This window comes from Microcaecilia unicolor, chromosome 11 (genome assembly GCF_901765095.1).
Source record: "Microcaecilia unicolor chromosome 11, aMicUni1.1, whole genome shotgun sequence".
Taxonomy (NCBI): Eukaryota; Metazoa; Chordata; class Amphibia; order Gymnophiona; family Siphonopidae; genus Microcaecilia; species Microcaecilia unicolor.
Window position 1 is genome coordinate 123968168 of NC_044041.1, and position 24999 is coordinate 123993166.

The 24999-nt window shown below is 45.7% G+C and overlaps 1 protein-coding gene across 7 annotated transcripts; it reads left to right on the plus strand.

The window, feature by feature from the left end:
• Positions 1-439: 439 nt before the first annotated feature.
• Positions 440-23159, plus strand: LOC115481234 (RNA-binding protein 4.1-like). 7 transcript variants are annotated; one of them, XM_030220346.1, is made up of 5 exons: positions 446-530; positions 1524-2138; positions 3771-3833; positions 16764-16814; positions 21338-23159. In XM_030220346.1, exons 2-5 carry the CDS (start codon positions 1540-1542, stop codon positions 21348-21350), a joined length of 726 nt encoding a protein of 241 aa, XP_030076206.1. In that variant the 5' UTR covers positions 446-530; positions 1524-1539; the 3' UTR covers positions 21351-23159. The 7 variants fall into 7 exon arrangements, with proteins under 7 accessions (XP_030076203.1, XP_030076206.1, XP_030076207.1 ...); XM_030220347.1 differs by having other exon boundaries at positions 3774-3833; XM_030220348.1 differs by lacking the exon at positions 21338-23159 and adding an exon at positions 20768-20789.
• The last annotated feature ends 1840 nt before the right edge of the window (positions 23160-24999 follow it).

The window sequence follows — 24999 nt, forward strand, 5'->3', positions numbered from 1 at the left end:
ACATTGACTGATCTTTGAACAGGGGTAGCAAAGGGGGGGGGGGGGTAGGGTTACCCTGGGGGGGGGGGGGGGGACGGCTGGGAAACAACATCTAGCTACTTTTGAGGATGTCCCCAGGTGCTTGTGATTTGAATTGGCCAATAGCCACTGAATATTGGGCTTGATGAACCTTAGCTCTGATCAAGAATTGTAATTCTTGTGTTCTTCTTAATCCTACCGCATTTTGGCTGATCTCTCTTCCTTGTAGGCTTCTAGCCCCCTCCCCCGCCCACCAACCGACCGATAGTCGGCTTCTCGCCCTCTTTGATCTAAGCATGCTCACAGCCCCATGCCCCCATCACGTGATATTAAAAACATGGCGGCTCCTGATTGTGCTTCAGAGTTGAGGGGGGGGGGAGGGAGGTTAAGAAAAAAGTAGGGCTAGCTGTTTCCGTTTCCTCTTTCCGACGTCAGGAGAGATTGAGACAGACGTGGTAACACAGGCAGTGCGCTGCTGAGCTAGATAGACGGGGATTTTCTGTTTTTTTGTGGTGAGAACGGTTCGGAAAATCTTGCAAGGGGGAACAATAAAGCGTATGCCGGCAGAAGGAGCCTGAGTCTGTGCAGCTCTCTCTGACGCGGGCGCTCGAACGTTCATTCGTTCCCGCCTTCATGCTCTTGAGATGGCTGTTACTTGGGTTTCTTTTTACGCATCGGAGTACTGCGCATGTGCAGGGCGCGCGCGGGTTCTGGCCTGTTCTTTGCGGGAGTGAGTGGTGCAACTGAGGGCCGGATTAGGAGGATTGAGTTTGTTCGTCTGCATTTCTCTAGTTTTGCGGGTTTGTTTTATGTAATTTATTATATTTTTTTCTCATTCGCTGTTGAGGATTTCTCTTTGTTTTTGTTGCTGTGTTTTCTTTTTTTTCGGTTTGTACCTTTTTTTGTCTTTATTCTATGCTTGCCTTCTCGTTGCGTTGTTATGCCTATTTCTCTGCGTCTTTGGAAGCCCTGCTAGGGTTTTTATGTTTTCTCATTTGTATCTGTTTTCCGTTGAATTAGCTTATTTAGCACTGGCCTGGTAGCGTACCTTGATCTCTTTAAATATTTTAGTAAGCCGGGGTTTATCAATCTTTTTCTTTCTGTTTATCGTGTCATAGGGCGTTTTCCAGTTCAAGGACTGATGATCACTGTAACTTTTTTTTTTTGTACCCCGCGCTTTCCCACTCATGGCAGGCTCAATGCGGCTTACACGGGGCAATGGAGGGTTAAGTGACTTGCCCAGAGTCACAAGGAGCTGCCTGTGCCTGAAGTGGGAAGCGAACTCAGTTCCCCAGGACCAAAGTCCACCACCCTAACCACTAGGCCACTCCTCCACGAAGTTTATTTTGCCAAAATACATACGTGGCATATTTTTGTAACTGAATTAAATGTAGTTAATAATCTGTGTGAATTTATTTGTATTTGAGCCAGTGCAACATTTACAGAAGTTTATTTTTGTTGTCTTACAGGTACCATTTTTAATTGTATATATTTTTTCTTTGCAGAAACCTTTGTGAAAAAATGGTGAAGATCTTTGTGGGTGGTGTCTCACCTGCAATCACAGGCGATGAGCTGAAGAAACTCTTTGAAAAGTTTGGGCAAGTGAATGAATGTGATATTCTGAAGAACTATGCCTTTGTGCACATGGAGAAGGAGGATGAGGCCCACCGGGCCATCAGTGAGCTACACAAGCACGAGTTCCATGGGGCTCATCTAACAGTGGAGTATGCCACTTCCAAGATCCGCAATGCTACCAAGATTTATGTGGGCAATGTGGCCAGCTCGGCCACTACTTCCCAGATCAAGGAGCTGTTCGAGAGGTTTGGCAAAGTAGTAGAGTGTGATATTGTGAAGAACTACGCCTTTGTCCATATGGCCAAGGAGCGGGAAGCCATGGACGCTATTCTGCACCTCAACGACACTCCACTGGAAGACCAGAAGATCTTTGTCACCCTTTCAAAGAGCAACAATGCAATGAAAGGGGGGATGGGCAGGGGAGGCCCAATTGCACCCCCTCCACCGCACCCCAGCTACCTCTTTCACCGGACACGCCTACCACCGCCTCCACCTTTTTCGCACTACTCTGCCAGGTCTTGGTATGACCGGGATTACTATGACAGGTACCCCTACGACTTGTATGACCGCACCACACTGGGAAGCAGGTCAGGCTATGAAAGGGCATTGCCTCCGCCCCCACCCCCACCATCTGCTTCTGCAGCACTTTCTGCTGCAACTAGTTCTCTGGGAAGCAGCTATAGAGATAGGAGCCCTATAAGTAGGAGGTCATCACTCTCAGCCCAGTATGGGGATCTCTACAGTGGCAACCAAGGCTATGGCCACAGTTATGGCCAAGGTTATTCTTCTGCCTACTCACATTATGGCTACAATGATGATTACTATGATAAATACACCAGTTATCTGAGTCAGTATGGCCAATCGTACTAAAAACACCCAGTTGTCCGTTCCACATGAGGGCTCTTTTTCTTTTTTTCCTTTTTTTTTTCGTTTGGGGGTTTTTTTTTTTCCCCTTTTTGTAACTAATAGGATAATGGTAGTGTGTTAGACATTTGGGAAGTTAAACTAGGAAGTTATCTGAAGTGCTCAGCAGCTAAGTTGCTGAGCAGTTCCGATGTGATATAGCCCTGGGTCTCCACATAATCTGTGAACTCATTCCATTCTGTCTAGGAAAGCAGAAATTGGGTCCTACCATGTAATTTGGAGGGGGGGGGAGTAAAACAGTGCTGCCCTTATAATCTTAGAAATAGTAACTCATCAGTGTAGTTGTGCTGGTGAGAGAAGGTAGTTTTGAAATGGTATGCCTTGTATGTATCCCCATACTCCTAAGCTTAATCACATTTGTTAAAAAAATAAACTGTAGTTACTGAAACTCCTTGAAGAGCAGAGAGCCATTCTACTAGAAAAGATCCTGGATTAACTATTGTAAAGCTTGTCCTAGCTTTTCCTATATTTATGTAGAGGCTTTAGACATGCACAGTGATCCTGTTCAGTCAAAGATTTGGCCAAAAGGGAGAGGTCAGCTTGATTCAGAAGAAGTGAATAGGACAGGATGGGGAAGAAACTTTGTACGGGTGGGGACGGAGTGCCTGTTTAATTCTTTTAAATATGGACTGACTGCTACGTATCGGAAAGGAAAAATAATTCCAGTCGTCGCACCTCCGAAAGACAAGCCGACATCACGCCAGCAGAACCGAGGACGATGCCGATTCGCATAAAATGAGAGAGAAAACCAATGTTAACTATTTTTGAGGGAAAAATGATTTAAATTTTAACTGCTTGCTCTTTCTAGAATTTGTTTGCCTTTCCATCCTGTGTATTGAGTTTAAAATTTCACAATGCTCATTTAAATTGTGGCTTATACAAAATGTTTTCTCTCTCCGCTTTCCTGTGCCTGTAACTATAGGTAAAGTTGGTACATTTTTGTACATTTGATAATCAAATTAGTTTGTTACGCTAATTCAACTTTTTTTGCGCTGATTAAACGTCTTTTACCTAACACTTTCCTCCGTCTCCGCTCTTGAGATTTGACATACACGATCGTGTCTCAGCTTTTAAAATTTAACGATGACGTCCCGGTCACGCAAAATTGCCGCAGAGACGACGGCAGGACCGCAGACTCCGACCGGCACGATGAATTCGGCCGCTAGGGGGTGCTCTGTTTCTCCCTGTTCATCCAAAGTTTTTTTTGTTCTGTTTCTTTTCTTTTTTTTTTTCCTTGTGAATTCTTATCACAGCAGAATGGGCGTAGGGGTACTGGATGCACATTTTGGCCACTGCGATGGATCCTACAGTACAAGGTAGCTGGACTCGAATGGCCTATTTCAGACAGCGTGCTGGGGGAAGGGGAGGCAGCAGGATTGTAAGTTTTTTTTGTTTTTTTTTTTGCTTGTTATGATGGCTTTGACTTCTCTTTGAGGTACTGCCATCTTTCCTACCCTTTTGCACATTCTTCCCCTTGGGTGTTCAGTATTAAGCAGTGAAGCTTGTTTTTTTTTCTGCTAATTCTGGGCCATGTGTGCACCCAACTGCTTGCAGACACCTTAGTGGGGGCACACTGCTTTCTATAGTATCTTTCTTTGTACATGAACAAATACTCCCTTGGTTAAGCACTAAATTCCTTCCACCCATCCAGCATGTTTGGAAGGTTGCATTATAATAATGATCCAGTGTGCTGGAAGTTGAATGAATTTCTGCTCTAACCAAGCCCATCCTGGTTCAGTAGTATGCTAGGATTTAGTTGGAGCTGTTAATGCTGCAATACAGTTATACTTGCATGGTTCTGTAGCCCATGATAGTAGGGAAAATAGCCAATATATTTGGTAAGTAAATGATAAAACCTCTCATTACTCATTAATGTTTTTAAATATTCTCCTCTAAGGTCAGTCACCCCCCCCCCCCCCCCAACACACAGATACACAAGACACGGACAGCAGAAGAGTAGAATTATAGGAAGAGGGCTTCCTCCCTTATAAATATGAGGCCTGACAATAATAACCAATGGAAAGTGACATTACTAACAGGTGTCTTTAAAAAAGAGTCTAATTTCAATCCATCCAACTAGAGCTATTTTTGCCATATATCCAGACGTATTTTGTTGGAATCAGCCTAGTGCTACTCAGGCTAGGAGTTGAATTTGCCCCTATGCTTTTCTTGTAGCAAAATGAGTTAAGCACGTAAACTTACAAAGTTCCATAGGTTACTCTTAACTTTGTAAGTCTTAGTGCTTTGAACATGCCATACTGGGACAGACTGACGGTCCGTCAAGCCCAGTACCCTGTTTCCAACAGTGGCCAATCCAGGTTACAAGTACCTGACAAAATTCCAATGCGGTGCAATACATTTTATTCTGCTTATCCTAGAAACAAGTAGTGGGTTTTCCCCAAGTCCATATTAATAATAGCTTATGGACTTTTCTTTTAGGAAGCTATCCAAACCTTTTTAAAACCCCGCTAACCTAATTGCTTTTACCTCATTCTGTGGCAGTGAATTCCAGCGTTTAATTACACGTTGAGTGAAGAAATATTTTTTTTATTTGTTGTAAATTTACTACTTTGTAACTTCATTGCATGCCCCTAGTATTTGTGGAAAATTTAAACAATACGCCTCTAAATCACTTGTGACCTTTGAAAGGTACAAAAGTCAAATGTCCCCTCAAAAGATATGTCCATCGTAAGATATATGCAGCTCAGTGTAAATATTTAGAAATTGCATATATCTCCCTCTCCCCTTCCATTAAGATGTACTAAACGTTCTTGCAAACCCTTGGTCCTTAAGGAGTCATATCTAAAAAGTATACATGTACCACAGGAAGTTTGAAAATACGAAGCATACCTCGGGACATGAAAAGTCTCTTCAGCGAGACTCAAAGAGCAGTTATTTAGTATATGGCTTTTTTTCATGAATTAACAGGTTAGAGAGGGATAGGGAGAACTATATACTTTTTACACAATGACTGTTTATTTCTCTCCTCTGCTGACAACAGCATAGGAGAGATGCATGGAGGATTTTGGTGTCCCAGCACCTTGCATAGAGGAGGGAGCACAGGAAGCTCTTATATCAACTGAACAGTGTTAATTTTTATGTAAGTTAATGAATGCTTGTGCGTGTGTGTTTGATGCTTGTATGAGAGGATGCAGTCTCCTCTATACATACATGCATGCGTGTGTGTGTGTTGGATTTGGAATTTGCTGAATATCTGAGATAACCGGAAATTTCTTAGAGTCCAGAAGATAAAGAACTTTTCTCTTCAAAATGATATCTCTTCCCCCTGAGCATGTGAACCATACAAAATGAACACTAATTCTGGCTAGGCATATTCCTATATTACTTGTCTACAGGGACTTTTAAGACATCTCTGTGTAGAGATGCTTATATGTATAATACTGGTAAGCCATTTGTGCATTTTCAAGCCCTCACAATTAACTTCTGTTGAATAGATGTTTTAAAAGTTGCGTGCAGAAAGACTGTCTCTGTACAGTCTCATAAGCCACCTCCTCTAGCCAAGGTCTTATTACGTAAAATGAATATTCCATTTCCAAACACATGTCCTGCAGCACTGGTATAGCTTGATCCTAGCTAGAGAAGTTATCTGCCCTGTCTCATCTCACATAAACCTAGACCTACAATTTATTTCAACCCCGTAGATTGCGTTGTGTGCTTAGGAACATAATTCTCCAAAAACTCCCTCGCGTCTCTCAGCTTGCTACTACTACTATTTATATGATACCTTAAATGTGAGAGGCAGATATTAAATGCAATACTGGGAGCCAGTGTAACTTTAAGTTGGGGTCAGTCTGACCTATACTAGTCACATCAGTGACAAAGGCATTGTTGTAGTGTAGTCCCAATAAAATGAGCATTAGTAACACTAAAATCGAATGAACATAGCTAAGACTTAACTTGCTGTAATAAATGGAGCTTATAAAAAAAATCTGCACCTACCACTATTACCTGAGCTTTACCAAATAACTGAGTTCTGTTTCATACAAATCCTGCACCACTGTTAGCACCTATATGGTCATGTGTGTCCATCCAGTCACCCATCAACTGCAAACAAGACTCAAAATTGGCACTCTGGACATGTGCCCAGCTGGAGGGTTTGGATGTCATCTCCACATTCACTTGAAAAGGAATAACACTTCTGCCAAGAGAATGGCCAAAGGTTGCATGTAGATGTTACATTAAAACAGAGTGTGATGAACCCTATGCTACACATCTACAGAGATCAGAGTCCTCCAAACCTTGGGCTGCCTTCTAAATCCTCTGCATTTAGAAAGACAAAACCAATCTTATACCGTCTCATCTATACCTAGTAAACATAACTACCCAATTAAGAATGCTGGTCAAAAGGTATCAAAATGCAAAACGATGTACTAATGTGCTCTCCTGCCTTTTCTGTATGCCTGTGCAGCAAATTGGCCACAGCCACCATCAGCCCTGTCTACATTCACATCCACCAGCAACATGCATCACCAATTTTACACATGTAGTTGTAAAAGTGTTCCCAGGGGACAAGAGCCCCATTTATGTGCATGTGTGACCTCATAGATGCATAAATGACTAAAACACCACAGTTTATTTGCGTTCTTGATGCCTCCTTAATAGAATCATCCTCCAAATATATCTTGGGAGGGATTGTACAGTTAGTAATACAAGTTATAATTGTTAACATATGGTACATTGTGAGGTCCTCAGAAAAAGCCAAATCAGATCCCTGGTGTTTCTCTATTTCCAGTAACTGGTTCATACTACTTAATTTCTATAGCGCTACTAGACATACATAGCACTGTACACATTAAATGCAGGTATTTGCTCTGCCCCTAGAGGACTCACAATCTAAGTGTACCTGGGGCAATGAAGGGTTAAATGATTTGCCCAAAGTCACGATGAGCTGCAGTGGGAATTGAACCCAGGTTGCCAAGATCAAAGCCTGCTGCACTAACCATTAGGCCACTCCACAGCATTATCTATTTCTCATTTCTCCTGTAATATACTAGCAGTGACATTGAGCCTTGCTATTTTAGATACAAATTCAGGATTTTTTTTTCCTGAAAAAAAGTTATGGTTAATTGCACTGCATTTAAAGTGTGAGTTGAAGATGACCTGTTTTCTAAAATTATTTCTTGTTCCCGTTTACCTAGCAAGCACAAATGGAGAGTATGAGCCCATAATAGCTTGATTTTCTTCCTGTGTTCTCCCAAAGGACTGAACTACATCCCTTTCCCACCCTGTGTATAAAGGGTCACTGGGCTCCCACACCCTCTCCAGCTCTTCAGGTTGGCCACACTGAACCTTGCAAGCTACAACAGAGTAATTTATACACAAGTTCTGGCTCTTATTACATACTCCAGTTTTTGAGGTTTGAACCCTCGTCTAACAAGTCCAAGACCCAGTTCATAAGACTGAACCTTGCGTCTGTCTCCAGCTCTTCTTCCCCCCCCCCCGCCTCCCACACACTGCAGATTATAGCTTGGTAACTTAATGGTTTGTCCTGGGTGTGTTAACCTTTTTTTTTCTACATTGTTCCTGGGTATTTGATGTGCCTCTGGTGTGATTTCCTCTGTCATCACCCTCCCAGGCTTTTGTACAGATATCTAGAGCCAAGTTGAGCACCTGGCATGACTATCTGCTAACTCCATTATTTGTATAGTGAAGGAGGCCAAGGAAATCCCATCCATCACAACTGAGGTACATGGGTATTTATAAAGTGCCCTAATCCAGGCCATTAATCCTGCAAATCTGTGTTCTGCAGAGCATGAAAACCTCCAGTCCAAAGTATTGTTGACAGACTAGGAGTCCTTGGTTAACTTTATTTAATCTTTAGCTAATAGGGTCATTACTCCTTAAATGAAGTACCTTGGCCAGTATCTTTGCATTAATCTGTGAGATAGGCTTGTAGGGGTCACAGTGATTTAGATCAGTGGCTCTCAACTAGAGAGCTGCACGGGAACGGGGTTTGCGGGATTCCCGCAGGGATGGAAGCAGTTATTTGGGTTTCCCATAGGGATGGAAGCAGGTCTTCGAGGTTCCTGTGGAAGTGTAAGCTACACCTGCACCAGCCTCTCATCTACCGAGTACCAAGTTCTTTGAGTGCTGTCTTCTCCTCCTCCTCCTTGCTTTAACAGCACAAATGTGGGAAATTTTCCATTAAGGAGGTGGTAGAGACACAAATGATGATGAAATTCAAAAAGGCGTGGGATGAACACAGAAGATCTCTAATTAGAAAATGGAACTTATAAAAAACCTAACCTTAAATGGCTGTATGTGTGTGGATGTGTGAAGTAATGCTTGGATGGCGACTCTGGCTGTGATTAACTAGGGCCAATACTGGGCAGACTTGTATGGTCTGTGTCTAATATATGGAAGTCTGGTTTAGGATGGGCTGGAAAGGGCTTAGACAGCAACTTCAGTGGCTGGAACATAAGGACAGTTCTGGACAGATTTTCATGATCTGTGTCTCACAAATGAGAAGATGAATAGACTGGAGTGGGCTTCAACGACAACTCCAGCAGTTGGAACATAAGGATAGGGCCAAATAGACTTCTATGGTCTATGTTCCAGAAGCACAAAAGAAAGACCATAATCAAGTATGTAATATCACACTCGTTGATTTAATCATGAATTGATGAGTGTGACTATTGGGCAGACTGGATGGACCATTCAGGTCTTTATTTGCTGTCACTTACTATGTTACAATTAATCCTCTTTGCTCCCGGGCTGATGAGCAGACCTCAGCTCTGACACAAGCATGAGCATTAGATGTCACCTGACCTACTGGCGCGTGCATGTGGTGACCTCTCAGCACACAGTGCCAGTAAATCAGAGACAAATCTTAGATGTGCACACCAGAGTGTTCCAAGTTTCAACGTCCATTCCTTCCTTGCCTACAGTGCTGTGGCTCAAATCCAGAGACAGACTGAGGGAGCTGACTGGAATTTTCTTTTATGTACCATTAAATTCTTACAGTGATGGGTGGGGATGGGTTAAATTCTTGTGGGGACGGGTTGGGATGGGTTACATATTTGCGGGAATGGATGGGGATGGGTAAAATTCCAGTGGGGACGGGTAAGATTTCTGTCCCCGTCCAACTCTCGACTCTCAACTCAGCCCTTAGGGCACACCCAGCCAGTTGGGTTTTCAGGATATCCACAATGAGTATGCATATGAGAGAGTTGTATGCACTGCCTCTTTGGAGGCATGGAGGAGTAGCCTAATGGTTAATATAGTTGCCTGTGAACCGGGGGGGGGGGGACTGGGTTCAATTCCCACTGCAGCTCCTTGTGACCCTGAGCAAGTCACTTAACCCTTCATTTCCCCAGGTACAAAATAAGTACCTCTATATAATATGTAAACTGCTTAACCACAGGCAGTATATCTCTCTCTTGCATATTCATTGTGGATATTGTTAATATATGGCTCCCCGTCGGGGAATCGAACCAGTGGGGGTGTCCCCTGAGGACTGGGTTGAGATACTGATTATTACTGTTACTAATTATTTTTATAGCACTACTAGATTATGTAACACTGTAAACATTATATGCAGACTAGTAAAAGAGGCCCGTTTTCAACAGAAAGGAAGCAGGCTCTAGCAAGGTTCTAGGGCACCTTCCCTCTCTCCCTCTGTCCTCAGAGCTCCAGGTGCCCCTCATCCCCTAAACCTCCCTCCCCCTCCTCCACTTCCTAACCCCTAAACCTCCCCCCCCCCTCCTATTCGAGTTCCAGGACCCCCCCTTCCAGTTCCAGGACCCGCCCCTCTCTGTCGTTTCAGGATCCCCTCTGTCGTTTCAGGACCCCCCCCCCCCCCCCCCCAATCATTTCAGGACCTGAACCCCTCCCCCTCTCTGCCCCTCCCCTTCGTATGAGCCAGCTGTTGTTTAAATGTTTTTACCTCCTGCACGGATGCTGCTTCAGACAGCCTTTGCTTTCGCTTCTGTTTCATCTGTTCCTGTGGTCCCGCCCTCATTTCCTGTTTGCGAAAGGGCAGGATCACAGGAACAGCTGAAACAGAAGCGAAAGCAAAGGCAATGTGAAGCGGCGGCCGTACGTGCAGGGCTTCACTGTTGCCGGCGGAGCAGGAGGTAAAACTATTTTGGGCAGAGCAAATCGGAGGAGGGGGCGTCAGACTGGAGCTTCCGGTGGCTGCTGCTGGGTTCTCTTACCTCTCACTTCCCATTGGTCCGCCCTGGGACGTCATCCCCAGGGCGGACCAATGGGAACTGTGTTACGAACCCAGGCATCCAGATGGATGTGCAGAGCTGCAAATTATTATATAGGATACTTCCTTAGCGTCCCCAGATCAATCCAGAGACTTGTGGGTTATGCCTCTCCTCTAGCAGGTTAGATAGAGAGAACTCAGAAGTTTGCTACAATAGAGCATGTGCAACCAGCCTCACTTCAGTATTCTCTCTATCTAGCAGGTAGAAGGGAGCATAAAAGTGCAGCTCTGTGGCCTGAGGCTCCTATCCCGTTCCCTCCGGTGTGTTGAGCTTTCTCTGGGGTTGAGGTGCTGGAGCACATTCTGAGATACACCTGGTGGTGCCAGGTCCCAACCCTTCTCCCTCTGTCAGCCTACTTAAATTCTGTTGAGGATTTTGGCTGTATTCCTCTCCTGTCTCTTAAAAAAAAAAAAAAAAGAACCAGACAGAACTATTCTCCAGTCCAGCCTCATTTTTGCTTGCTTGGCACTTGGAACAATTCTCTGTTCAGCTTAATTGGAACGTGAGTAGGGCTGGGATTGCGGAAAAGGTAAGGCTTTTGGGGCTATGTCCGTTCTGTTGGAGTCCGTTAAGCGCGGCTCGCACTGCGGGGCACGGTGGCATGTCGCTTCCCTGCAAGTTTTGTTCCGCGACAGTAGTGAGTCATAGTGCAGATCAGGGGATCGCGTGTTGGGCACCATGGTGCCAAAAGGGATCGTTTCTCGCATGGCGGGAAAGTCTGTGACTGGAACGGTTGATCCGCCGGCGCCATTTTCTCGCTAGCGCCGCAGTCTCTGGATGCGGCGGCGGGATCTGCCGGGGCTCTCTCCGACAGAGAAGCCTCGATTTCTCTCCCGGAAAAGACTATTATGGGGGTATTTCCCCCGGAGTTTGTACTCTTTTGCTCAAAGCATTTTTATTGTGCTCTGAGGGAGATGGGCAGGAGGCAGCCATTTTCGAGACTCTGCTGCTTCGGGCTCTGAGTTCGTACAGAAGCCGCCTAAGACGGCCTGGTTGGGTTTAAGGGGCTGGTAGAGTGAAGGAGTAGCATAATGTTTAGTGCAGCAGGCTTTGAACCTGGCTGTCTGGGTTCGTTTCCCTCTGCTGCTCCTTCTGTCCGTGAGCAAGTCACTTAGCCCTCCATAATAAACCTGGGGCGACATATGGATTTGGAGGGTGTCCCAGGGTCAGGGGAATCCTTTTCAGGGCACCTTGAACAGAGGGAGTTGCCTGCAGATGAGGCAGTTGCCCTCACTGCGACCAGGCTCTTTAAAGGGAAGAACTGATTCCGTTCTTTATACAGGCATTGTAAGTGCTGATTTTATATCCTCTGCGGTTAGCTCTTCCATTTGGTCGGGCACTAGGAGCCAGCGGAAGCCTGTTAGGTTCATGAGGCTATTCTGTTCTTGGGTGTATGTGCGCGCTTGATTATTAGCATTTGTATGCGCTACCAAACACTTGCAGCGCTGAACACCTGACATTTATTTTATTTATTTATTGCATTTGTATCCCACATTTTCCCACCTATTTGCAGGCTCAATGTGTCATAAAGAGACAGTCCCTGCTCAAGAGCTTACAATCTAGTATAGCTCCATCTTTATTGCCACTCCACATGGCACTGCTGAGGCCCCAGTGCTCCCCTGGGTTCTGATGTGCTTGCAATTCAGGCAGTTTTATATGTAGATCTTTCAGGAATGTGATTGGGAACCTAGTGTGGAGCACTGCAGTTTCTGCATATTGGTTTTCCACAGCTTTGAGTCTTCCTCAGCTTTCCAGGGGCGAGGTAGGTGACCCTTTAGTCCCCTGCAGCTGTGCCGTGAGAGTGAGAGCCTTACGCTGCTGCTTGGAAAGTACTGCCTATCTGAAAGTCTCCTGGTAGAGATGCCTGTGCTTCTCGAGGTGAGTTACAGTAAGACTATTTCTGGACCCTCCTTGAGGAGGTTCAGGGGGTGTGTACATCTTTAATGGAAGGGATCAGGATTAGGGATCCTACCCTAGGTTTTCACTCTTCCTCTCTTCTTCTTTCTCAGACATGGCAGTACAGTGTTTTAGTAGTCAGGCTTAAGGCTGTTGACTAGATGTTTCTGTGAGAAATGTTACATTTTGAGGCTAGTGCAGGCCTCTCAGGTTTCTCTCGGTTTCTTTGGTAACCTCACCCTCTGGGCTCCCCTGGTGGCATTTGCTCTGTGGGTATTGTTTACATCAATCTAGTTTTATTGAGGAGGGCTGCTGACCTTTCAGCCTGAAGGTTATAGGTTCAAGGCTGGTTTTTCCATCTTATTAGATACTGTGGGCTCAGCTAGATTTCCAGTGGGGCATATTTTATTTCATTATCTCTTATGGCTTGCTTGGCCAAGTAGTTCTTACATGACAGGAACAGTTTTCAGAACTCTTCAGTTTTAAATTTTGCTCTTCTCTCTCTCTCTCTCTCTCTCTCTCTCTCTCTCTCTCTCTCTCTCTCTCTCTCTCTCTCTCTCACTCCACACTGATACTGGCCACACTTTTACATATTAGCCTCAGCTGCCTGGTACTGCAGCGTTCCCGGTACCTCTAATTGCATCTTATGGGGTACCTAAATTTCATGAGGAGTGGCCCAGGAGCTACTTCAGTGTACAGATAGCTTAATAGTGGTTGCAATCAGCTGAGAGTAAGCACTGAGCTCTAGGGGTGCGGCTTCACGACCCACTGTAGCTTGCTTTTTGTAACATGCAATGGTACTACAGACATATGCTGCTACACCATCTGTCTCTGGTGTACCTGGTAGTACGACTGATACCCGTCAGGGTGGAGTTTTTCTTCCGGAACAGCGACGGGCGAAGCTGTGCCAGGTTTCTTCCCTCATTCGGCTGAAGGCTCCAACAGCGTTGGACTATGTTCAGGGGTTGTTCCTTGGGCCCGGGGCCGCATTTGGCCTTTGCAATGGTATCTACTCAGCCGTTGGTCTTCCCTTTCCAAGGTTCTTCGATTCGGTTTCCCTGGACACCGCGAGCTTCTTTTGCTCTGCGGTGTTGGCTCAGGTCGGATACTGACTCAAGGCATGCCTCTTGCCGCGTCGGAGTGGCGTGTGGTTCTCGGCCACTCAGCTCAGGGGAGTTGGTCCCGCTCGGAGTCCAGGTTGCATTTCAATCTCATGGAACTTCGGGCGTTTCGGTTGGCGCTCCTAGCTTTTGAGATGTTGTTGAGAGTTCAACCAGTCCGAGTTCTCTGCGACAATGCGACGGCGGTAGCGTATGTCATTCGGCAGGGCGGAACTCGAAGTGCTCTGCTGGCAGAAGAGGCGTCCGTGCTGTCTCTTGGGGCAAAGAAGCGTCGAGTTCGGTTGTCGGCGGCCCACATAGCGGGAGTGCTAAGTGTACAGGCCAACTTTTTCAGTCTCAATCGCTTGGATGCCGGGTAATGGGAGCTCTCTTCACCGGCTGTCAGCCAGATTTTGGATCGCTGGCGGACTCCGGTGATGGATTTCATGGCTTGATTCTACAATCCCAAGGTGACCCGGTTCTTCAGCAAAGTGCAGCTGTGACCAAGTGGTAACAGCACTGGTCTTGTAATGCAGAGGTAGACGGTTCAAATACCACGGTTACTACTAATAAAGCTGTGAGCAACAACAATTAAGAGGCAGAGAGTTTGAGTCCAAAGGAATAGACGCTATTCTTCAGCCATGGCCGTTGGAGCTTCTATATGTCTTTCCTCCGTAGCCGATGGTCAGTCAAGTAGTGGGGAAATCTCTCGTCTTCCGGGTCCGGTAATTCTTATTGTGCCGGACTGGCCCAGATGTCCTTGGTATGCGGGCTTGATTCGCCTCCTGATCGACAAGCGTTCCACCTGTCTCACTGGCCGAGTCTTATCCATCAGGGGCCGGTAGTCGTGAAAGATCACGCTCCATATGGGCTTATGGCGTTGCCTTTGTACGGTCACGTCTGAGGTGTCCAGGATAGCCGGAGGCGGTTCTTGGGACCATGTTACAGGCGCGCAAATGTTCCACTTCTGTTGCGTATGATGGAGTGTGGAGTTTGTTTGTGGCTTGGGGTTCCTTGGCAGGCATTTCCCCTCAGTCAGACCCTCTTGGGTCCATTCTGGTTTTTTTTGCAGGAAGTGATGTTTAAGGAACTGTCGCTAAGTACTTTAAGGGGTCAGTTAGCGGCATTGGCTTTCTGGAGGGGTCGTTCGGGGAGCCACTCCTTAGTGTCTCTTCCGGAGTTCGTTCATTTTCTTCGTGGTGTAGGGCATCTCAGACCTCCTAGGGTTCCGATGGTGCCGGATTAGAATTTGAACCTGGTCCTTAGGGCATTTCGGCGGTCTCCTTTCGAGCCCCTGAGTAAAGATCTTGAATGTTTTCAAGTTGAAGACTGTGTTTCTGGTGGCAATGGCTTTAGCCAGGCGGGTGTCTGAGCTTCAGGCCCTTTCGTGCAGAGCCCCTTTCTCAGTTTTTTTGGAGGCGGGAGTGACAATTCGAATGGTGCCGTCCTTGGTTTCTAAGGTAGTTACGCGTTTTCATGTTAACCAGGGAGTGGTGTTGCCATCCATCCTTCAAGCAAGAGGATTTCCCTCACAGTTTTCGAGCTCTACGGGGTTTAGACGTTAAGGGACCTCTGATGTGTTATTTGGAGGCAACTAATTCGTTTCGAAAGCAGATCATCTTTTTGTGCTGTTCGCAGGTCATAAGAAAGCGAACATGACCTCTAAGGCCAAGGTCGATCGGTGGCTTAGGGAGGCTATTGGGCTTACCTGTTGTTGGGGGAGTCTTTCCCTATTCACATTCGGGTACTCTCCAAGAGGGTTCAGGCCTCTTCTTTTGCGGAGTGTCGTCTGGTGTCGTTGGAGGACATTTGTTAAGCGTCGTCTTGGCATTCCTTTGTTATGCATTGCCGTCTTGATGTTGCGCGTCGAGAGGCGCTTGGGACTTCTGTGTTGGCGGCCGGAGTAGACCGGTCCCTCCCTTGATGAGGATTGCTTTGGTACATCCCACAAGTCTCTGGATTGATCTGGGGACGCTATGGAAGGTAAAATTATGTCTTGCCTGATAATTTTCTTTCCATTAGTCCCTCAGATCAATCCAGAGCCCCTCCCTGGAATTCGCTTTCGTAATCTCTGATCGGATTCAGTATACTTCAGTCGGTTCTGTTCACGTTCCTTTGTCTCTGGACGGGTAAGGCTGTTAGGGTGTGTTTATATTTACATTTCTAAGTTATAGCAGCTCGGAGAGTTTCTTCCAAGTTTATGCTGCTTTTACAGAGACAGGAGAGTGTTCTATGGTTCTTACTGCTTTGGTATCGTTATACTGAAGTGAGGCTGGCTGCACATGCTCTATTGTAGCAAACTCTTCTGAGTTCTCTCTATCTAACCTGCTAGAGGAGGGGCATAACCCACAAGTCTCTGGATTGATCTGAGGGACTAATGGAAAGAAAATTATCAGGTAAGACATAATTTTACCTTTCTCTGTCCCTAGAGGGCTCACAATCTTAAAGTTTTTGTACTTGGGGCAATGGATTTAGATCTTCACCTTTTTTATGAATAAGGTTGATGGATTTCATGGCTTGATTCTACAATCCCAAGGTGACCCGGTTCTTCAGCAAAGTGCAGCTGTGACCAAGTGGTAACAGCACTGGTCTTGTAATGCAGAGGTAGACGGTTCAAATACCACGGTTACTACTAATAAAGCTGTGAGCAACAACAATTAAGAGGCAGAGAGTTTGAGTCCAAAGGAATAGATGCTATTCTTCAGCCATGGCCGTTGTAGCTGAAGGTCAAGATGGTCCTAGTAATTTCTACTGTTGATATTGAAATTTAACATCTCTTGCACCTGTGCAGGAAGCTGAGGTATCCTACAGCAATATATAAATTCTAAAATCCCCTCAGTAGCCTTGCCTCCCTTGGCATAAGGGGCCTTCATAAACCTTTCAGATGGAAGACACTTTGGGTTCCCCAAAGCATGCCTTACACTGCTAGCTCTTTTGCTTGTTTTGTGTTTCAGCAGCTGTGCCAGTATGGTCCCTAATTTTGTCAATTTTATTTTTTCTCTGCCTGAACTGGAAGGTCACCTAAGCCTGGTCTGTTTGGAGTGCTTCAACTTGCTCTCTTACCAGGGTGAGTTGTTAATGGAACAAGTCTGCTTATGTTATGCCTCTGAAGTCTTGAGTTTAGCCTCATGGTTGACCTGCTTTTGCTGCCTAGTCTTTTTTTTTTTTTTTTTTTCTGTGGCTGGCCTGGGAGATTCTTACCCCTTAAAACTACCTTAATGTTCTCTCAGCTTAGCAATGATGAGTGAAGTCAGAGATCTCTCCCATTGCTGCCCAAACCAGGTTGGGAAAATGCTAATGTTTAGATCAGTGGTAGTTGGATTTGAAGTGGGGCTCCCTGGTTTATAGCCTGCTGCTGTAACCATTAGGCTGCTACTCCATTCCAGGTCCCATATGAGTTAACAATGGTGAGTTCCTTACAAAATAGTTTGCCCTCTAGTAGGAAGCATACACCTATCTGACCCATCCTTACCAGGTTGCTGTGTCTCCTGCCTCCTTAGAAGCTGAATCACCCAATTGTATATCATCTAAACCAAAAGCTTTACATGACTTGATTTAAAAGGTAAAAATTACAAAAATAAGACACACTAATGTTTTAAGAAGGAATTATTGAGATACCATTGTTCTCGCCCCTGTTCTGCAAGGGGTTCTTTTACTAAAGCTAAATTTCTAAGAAGCCTGTAGGTATAAAATGGACCGCTTAGCATTTAAGTACATAAGTATTGCCATACTGGGACAATCTGAAGGTCTATCAAGCCCAGCATCCTGTTTCCAACAGTGGCCAATCCAGGTCACAAGTATCTGGCAAGATCCCAAAACAGTACAATACGTTTTATGCTGCCTATTCTAGAAATAAGCAGTGGATTTTCTACAAGTCCGTGTTAATAATGGTCAATAGACTTTTTTTTAGGAAGCCATCCAAACCTTTTAAACCCTGCTAAGCTAACTGCTTTTACTACATTCTCTGGCAATGAATTCCAGAGTTTAATTACACGTTGAGTGAAGAAATATTTTCTCAGATTTGTTTTAAGTTTACTATGAGGCATATTTTCAAAGCAGTTTGGGAGGCTAAGTTCCATAGGTTTCTATGGAACTTTGGGAGGCTAAGTGCTTTGAAAATGAGCCTCTATGTAGCTTCATTGCATGCCCCTAGTACTAGTATTTTTGGAAAGAGGAAACAAGTGAGTCACGTCTACCCGTTCCACTCCACTCATTATTTTATAGACCTCTTTCATATCTCCCCTCAGCTGTCTTTTGTTAGGGGCCCTTTAACTAAAGCTTAGTGTGCACTAAGTATGTAATGTTAAAGTAACCAGATACTGGCCAATATTTAAAACCATTTAACAGTGGAAGATAGATGGCTAGAGCTTAGCAGATAGCTGGCTATATTGTGTGATATAACTGGCTGGCTGCTGATATTCAGCAATTCCTTAGCATCAACAGCAGATGAATCCAGGAACTGGTGGGTTGTATCTGCCTACAAGCAGGTGGAGATAGAGAACACTAAAAGAAGGTAGTGATTCTGGACATCCAGCTCCTTCCCTCTTCAGTATATCTCTATCTCCAGCAGTTGGTGGAGGTATTTCTTCCAGCTCCTGGATTCATTTCTTGGGGAGGCTCCTGGGCTTGGCCAGTTGAGTAGGGGGTATGTGGCTGAGGATGCCCACTTTGGAGGCATACTTGGTTTCCAGGACCCTGTATCACCCCATCTCCCCCTATCTCCCAGCTGCTCCACAGTATTTGGTGCTGTGTACCTGTATTTTGCCTCCTAGTGTTCCTCTCAGACAAAAAAAAAAAGCTTAATTGAGACTTACTTGGCAGCTCAGACGACTTGGGCGCTGCAAGTACACCCAAGCTCCTCCGAACCGGGTCCTGGACGGAGTGCTCGTTTGGTCTTCTCCTGGGGGTGTTCCCGACTGCAGTTCTTCTGAGCGGGGTGAGTTTGTTTACTGTGCGCCGTGGCTTGTTTCGGGCTCTAACGCTGTTCGCTCATGGCGGCTGAGGCAGTGAAGCGTTGCTTCCACTGCAGCAAGAGGAAGACCGCGGCAGGAGTGTGTAGCACGAACTGCTTTGATTCTTCGGCACCGGGGATTGTGGCGGTTTCTGCGGGCTTGGACCTTTCCTGTGCTTTGGAGCTCAGCGGCGGTGCCATTTTCTGAAGTATCGGGAGATGGGAGGCTTTCAGTCCCTTTAGAGAGAGGGCATAGGGAAGCCGAGATTATTGCAGGAGTCTGTCTGCCAGCAAAGGATTAGAGTTTGGCATTTCTTTCTGTTTCTGGGGCAGACAGGGAGACTTTCTCTCCTGAATTTGTGGTATTGATGTTCCTGGCTTTCCTGATGATGAGAGCTCTCCCAGATTCCCTTAGTCTCTCCATGCCTGCTTATGTTTCCTCGGCCCTACAGGTTCCTCTCTCTGCAGGGGAATGGAGCCTCCTGCAGATTCTCCGGACCCTATGTGCAAGAGATTTCTTTTTTTTTTTTTCTCTCTCTCTCTGTCTGAAGCTGCCTCGGTAGCTCTGCAATCCCCTTCCCAGTCCCTTTTTGGAGGTTTGGAGGAATCTTCTACACCTAGATTGGAGGATCTAGAGGAAGGGGGAATTATGCCACAGGAGCAGGATGACCCTAAGGCGGTGCGTATTTTTCATCGAGACAAACTCCCATCTCTTACAAGCTCTTAATATTGAAGATTCAGAAGTATCTGCGGCCTTTTCTTTTAATCCCAAAGATGACCAGTACTAGAAAGCCTACTCGGGCATTCCGGTCCATGAAGTCCATTCAGGAACTTATCACAGCTCAGTAGTCAGATCCGGATGGGACCCGAGTAGAGCTATGTCTCAACTTTATCCTGTGGAGGAAACTCACCTGGCTCTTTTTGGGCTGCCTAAAGTGGACTCGCTGGTAACTGCGGTTACTAAGAAGACTGCTCGGGGGCGCTTTGAAAGATATGCAGGACCGCCGCTTAGAGGCTTCTTTGAAATGTTCTTTTGAGGTTTCAGCCCTGGCGCTGCAGGCTGCTATTTGCACTTCTTATGCAGTTCGGGCATGTTTATCTTGGCATCAGCAAGTGGTCGAGCAGTCCTCGGAAGGTTCCGTCTCTCTGATGTGGCCCCGCGGATGGAGTCTGCTTTGGCCTTTTTGACTGATGCTCTTTATGATTTTGTAAGGGCGTCTGCCAAACAGATGTCTTTGACGGTGACGGCTAGGCATCTGCTCTGGCTTCAACATTGGTCGGCTGATATGGCAATACTATGATGCACAGTATGGGCTGTATGTCCACTTAGGTAACCTAATACTGAAAGCACTGGAAAACAGACAAACATAAACTCAAAGGGTCATATAAAAGACAAGTGGCAACAATGTCTTTTTCCTTTTTACTTATTCAATTTTTTAGCAAAATGGGAGTGTACCCTCAGAAACCAAGGTCCCTACCAAGGTCTGACCATCAGAGCACTGTTATCTATATTAGATTTTTGTGTCTGTGATCTTGTCTCTTTCATAGGGTACACTTCCCCACAGTTTTACAAAAAGGACTAATCACGCTGTAACTGACATTTCAAAATATTGCAAATAAACATTCCCAAGCTGTTGTAGGGAGCTTGTGCTGGGCTCTAGCCACCTTGTAATCTATCTTCTAATTCCACCCCCATCCCCAAAGAAGAAGATTCATTTGCTGGATCCCTGTGGTCTCCCACAACTTACACATTCCTCTGCCACTTTATCTTTCTTGGCCTTCTCCATTCAAAGTCTGGAAACAAGATTTTTTCCTTGCCACCTTAGATATTGTTTAGTTGGATTAAGTAGCCTGCACTACATGAATTAACCAAAATAAATCGGAGCAAATTGGGAGCCCTTTCACCACGCTCCACTCTTGATTGCATCATGTGACACAATCTTTTATTTAAGTGGTTGGACCACAGCTCACTTTCTGTTAGCTCTGCTGAAACCACTTGAGCCATTGGTGATGGATTTACTAAAGCTGCAAACAGTGCCCTCTTTACGTAATTATTTATTTATTTTCAGTACTTGATACACCACCACAAGTGATCCCTGAGGCAACTGTGCGGTTTACAATTTCTATTACAGGTACTTTATAGGGCTCACAATTTGAGTTATATATTGTTTAATCACCCAAGGTGGACAGCTGCTCAAAATACATCCACTTAGCTTCAAACCCCTCACTCGCAATGAATCCCCAACGCCCCTAATAATTCTGCAGACCCAGCAGCCATTTTCTATGCAGTTGATTGACCTTTATCTCCAAGCCAAATGCCCTCAGCAGCCATGTTGCCAGAAATTCCACCACTAGTTGTCTTTATCCTTAATAAATCTCACTAAGACATCCAAATGGCCCTTTTCCACTGTCTTGGGAGAGTGAGGAGATAATACACAAACCTCTCCTCCCCCATCTATAGGCAGCTTTCAATCTACCATGCACAAACTCCTTGTTTGCATTAGATTGTGGTACTGGTACCTCACTGATATGTATGCATAGTCTCTTAATTTTTATTGTATCCAAAATATATGTTGTAGTTAGGTGTGGTTTATTTATAAAATATAAATTTTCTCTCTTTTCTAATTCCTCCTTACCAGTTCAGCAAGGTGATCCTGTGATCCTTGAGAGCGGGAATCGCTGCGAATGCTGAAGGATCACTACTTCATGACTGGTTTCTGCATCTTGCCTGATCTGCAGTCTTGGGGGGGGGGGGATAATAATGAGAATGGTCTGGGTCATTTTGGTTTTCTGGCTGAGTCTGTTCTCCTCACAGGTTCCTGACCATTTTAAAGGTGGTAAATAGAAATAAAACAGAAAAAAAGAAAATAAGATGATACCTTTTAAATGTATTAAGTTAGTCCAATAAAAAAAGTATCACCTTTTTCTTTTGTTTTGTTTATATTTATTGCCTTTAAAAATGGACATATATTGCTACCACACCACTTTATTGACCATTTTAGTAAGTACACTGTGTGAATTAGCATGAAAATTATGTGACTTCTACCCCTAAGGGTTTCTCCTTACATGAATGCCCCAGGAAAGACAGGCATGGCTCAGATTATGTGCAGATAAGTAAGTTGGATGCTGCAGCTATTTTGTATGTTCCCAAGGCCATTCTGTTTATGGAATGACTTTTGGTTTGGGAATTTCTGCTGAAACATTTCCACTCCTCTGACACATATGTCTCCTAACCTTTTGCTGCAGAGGTTTTCAGTCAGATGTGTTAGGAGCTATGAATTCATTTCCTTTTCTTCCCCCTCCCTGAGCCTAGCATGTTTATAATGAGAAGAAACAATCCTGTGATCAAATAGTAGCCTGTTCTAAAGACCTGATACTGTAACCTTTAACACTGAGTAATGAGTTAAGTGTCCAACTCAAAGTTCCTGTATGGAGCAGTGAAGGATGGAGAAGAAACCTGAGAGCTACTGGCCAATCAGTTGGCTGTTTCCTAGCGGGAAGGGCTGAGGCACCATCTCAGAAGTTGCAGTCTGTTGAGGTGATTCTTTGGATATATTAATGCATAAGGGTGAGGCTGCTTGTGATGAGAAACCATCCTGGAACCCATATTAGAAATGACGATTCAGCAAAGGGATTGCAGTATTTGTGGACAATACATTGAAATCCTCAACTCGGTGAGTGTCGGTGGGCTAGTTTGGTGATGAGATATTGAGTTTTGGAAAATCATGGGTGGGTAAGGGGTCATGTCATGTCATGAAACTAACAGCAGTTTAGAATACATTTTTTAAAGTTGTGGGGCCTTGTTTCCAGCCAAGGCACGGTTGAACTGTGAAAATTATTAGAAAAGAATGCATCAAAGGCCACTTGTACAGATGGCTTTAAAACAGGATTAGGCAGGTTTTTTAAAACATTTTATTAATCAGGTAAATACAGGGATTGTGCCGTTTTAAGTCTGTGCATGAGCAACAAGGAATGGATCTTCCAGATACTTCTAGGAACCTGGATTGGCATCTCTCGGAGACTGGGTTCAATGGATCACTGGTCTGACCCACCGTACTCTATTTCTTATGCGGAACACATAGTAAGTATCTGTGCTTGTTTGGCTACTGAAGTGGTAGAGGTGGTTGGGATGTAGCTCCTTGTTAAAAATCTTTCTGGTCAATTCTGTTACCAGTAAATAAATCATTTATAAAACTGAAATGGTCAGTGAGTGTGGGTTTTTTTCTTTAAATTTTTTGGACTGTGGTTTTGTTTGCTTGTTTGCCTATTTGGCATTACCATTCTAAATGAGGGTTGCTCTAATTGTCTTAATGGGTGGCTTTTTCTGCTGAGCAGCAGTTAGTGCTTCATACTCCCTACCCATGACATCAATGTCTCCTGCACCTCTCATCTCAGTCATGTGCTTACCCTTGCCCCTGTGGCTCTACTATCATCAGAAGGAAATGAACTGAAACAGCGTTGCAATAATCACTAAGCAGCAATTTTATTTATTTATTTATTTGTTACATTTTCCCACCTATTTGCAGGCTCAGTGTGGCTTACATAGTACCTTAGTGGCGAAATTTTAAACTGGTTGCAAAGGCCTTAAAAAAAAAAAGCTGGAGGGCCTGTATGAAGAGACCAGTGTTAAACCCTAATGTCAATAGCAACAGGAGACCAAATTTTAACGTGAAAATGGACCTAGGTGATGCTGTGTTAAATTTGTAAAAAGCAAAATAGGATGTTAAGAGCTGAGGTAGCCAACGAGCAGGGGTTGTGGATGGCCTTCACTGAAACAGATTTTGAGCCTGCTAGCTAGGGCAGGAGGTAATGGGAAAAGGATTCGAGATTAAGTACAATGTTATGGAAGTTAGTGTTGTGTTGTATTCTCCGAGGACAAGCAGGCTGCTTGTTCTTACTGATGGGTGACGTCCACGGCAGCCCCTCCAATCGGAACACTTTTCTATCAAAGTCCTTTGCTAGCCCTCACGCGCCGATGCGCATGCGCGGCCGTCTTCCCGCCCGAACCGGCTCATGTTCGTCAGTCTTCTTTTGTCTGTTCGCGCCCCTTAAGTTGACCTCGCGTGTCTCTTTTGGCTTTTCACTAGAAAAAAAAAAAAAGATTCAGAAGAGGACCTTTCGGTCTTTTTCCCCGTCCTATATTTCCAGTTTTTGCCCCATTAAGTTTTCTTTCGTTTTCGGGGTAGGCCCTTTTGAGGCCTCGGGTCAAATTTTTTTCTCCCCCTCTTTTTGGTGCCTTACCGCAATTACGAGTTTTGACTTCGCCAGCGTGATTTTTCCGCCCATGTCATCGAAGTCTCCCAGCGGCTTCAAGAAGTGCACCCAGTGCGCCCGGGTAATCTCGCTCACTGACATGCACGCGTCGTGTCTTCAGTGTCTGGGGGCTGGGCACCGCCCGCAGGCCTGTAGTCTTTGCGCCCTTTTACAGAAAAGGACTCAGGTAGCGAGATTGGCCCAGTGGAACGTTTTGTTCTCGAGCTCTTCGTCGGCATTGGCACTGGGAGTATCGAGTGCGTCGGCGTCGACAGCGTCAAGACCTCCGTCCTCGGCCGCGACTGCATCGAGTGCATCGAGGCATCGACCCTCTGCATCGGGGCCGAGACATCGGAAGGCTGCGTCGGTGGTACCAGGACCTCCACTAATGCTGATGTCGTCGGACGGTGGTGCTTCGACTGGAGTGCAGGTGAGGGCTGTCCATTCCCCTGCTGGTGGCAGTGAGCCTTCGGGTGGGTCTCCCCCTACCCTGAGGGCTCCTGCGGTACAGCCCCCCCGAGACCGACCTTCTTAGGCCTCGGCCCCGAGGAAGCGACGGCTGGATTCTACGTCCTCCTCGTCGGTACCGGGAAGCTCCAGTGACATGCTTCGTTTGAAAAAGTCAAAGAAGCATTGACATCGGTCTCCTTCCCGCGTCGGTACCGAGAGCTCTGGGTCGCCGAGGGAGTCGGCACCCAGTAGGCATCGGCACCGGGAGGACCGCTCACCCTCTGTTCAGGAGGTGTCGATGTGCTCCACCTTGGACAGCCCGGAACAGCCTCTGACATCGACTCCTGCATCGGCTTCCATGTCTTTCTCCACAGCTACCCTGCACGAGAGTCTCCGGGCCGTACTCCCAGAGATCCTGGGAGAGCTGTTGTGCCCTTCCCCTCCGGTACCGGGGGTGCTTGCGCCACCGGTACCGTCGAGCGAGGCGCCGGCTGGCCCCTTGCCCGGGGTGAGGTCTCCGACGTCGGTGCCGCTTGCGGTACTGACTGCGGTCGCCTCCCAGGAAGGCTCCCCGACGACGTCGGCGGAGGGAGCTTCG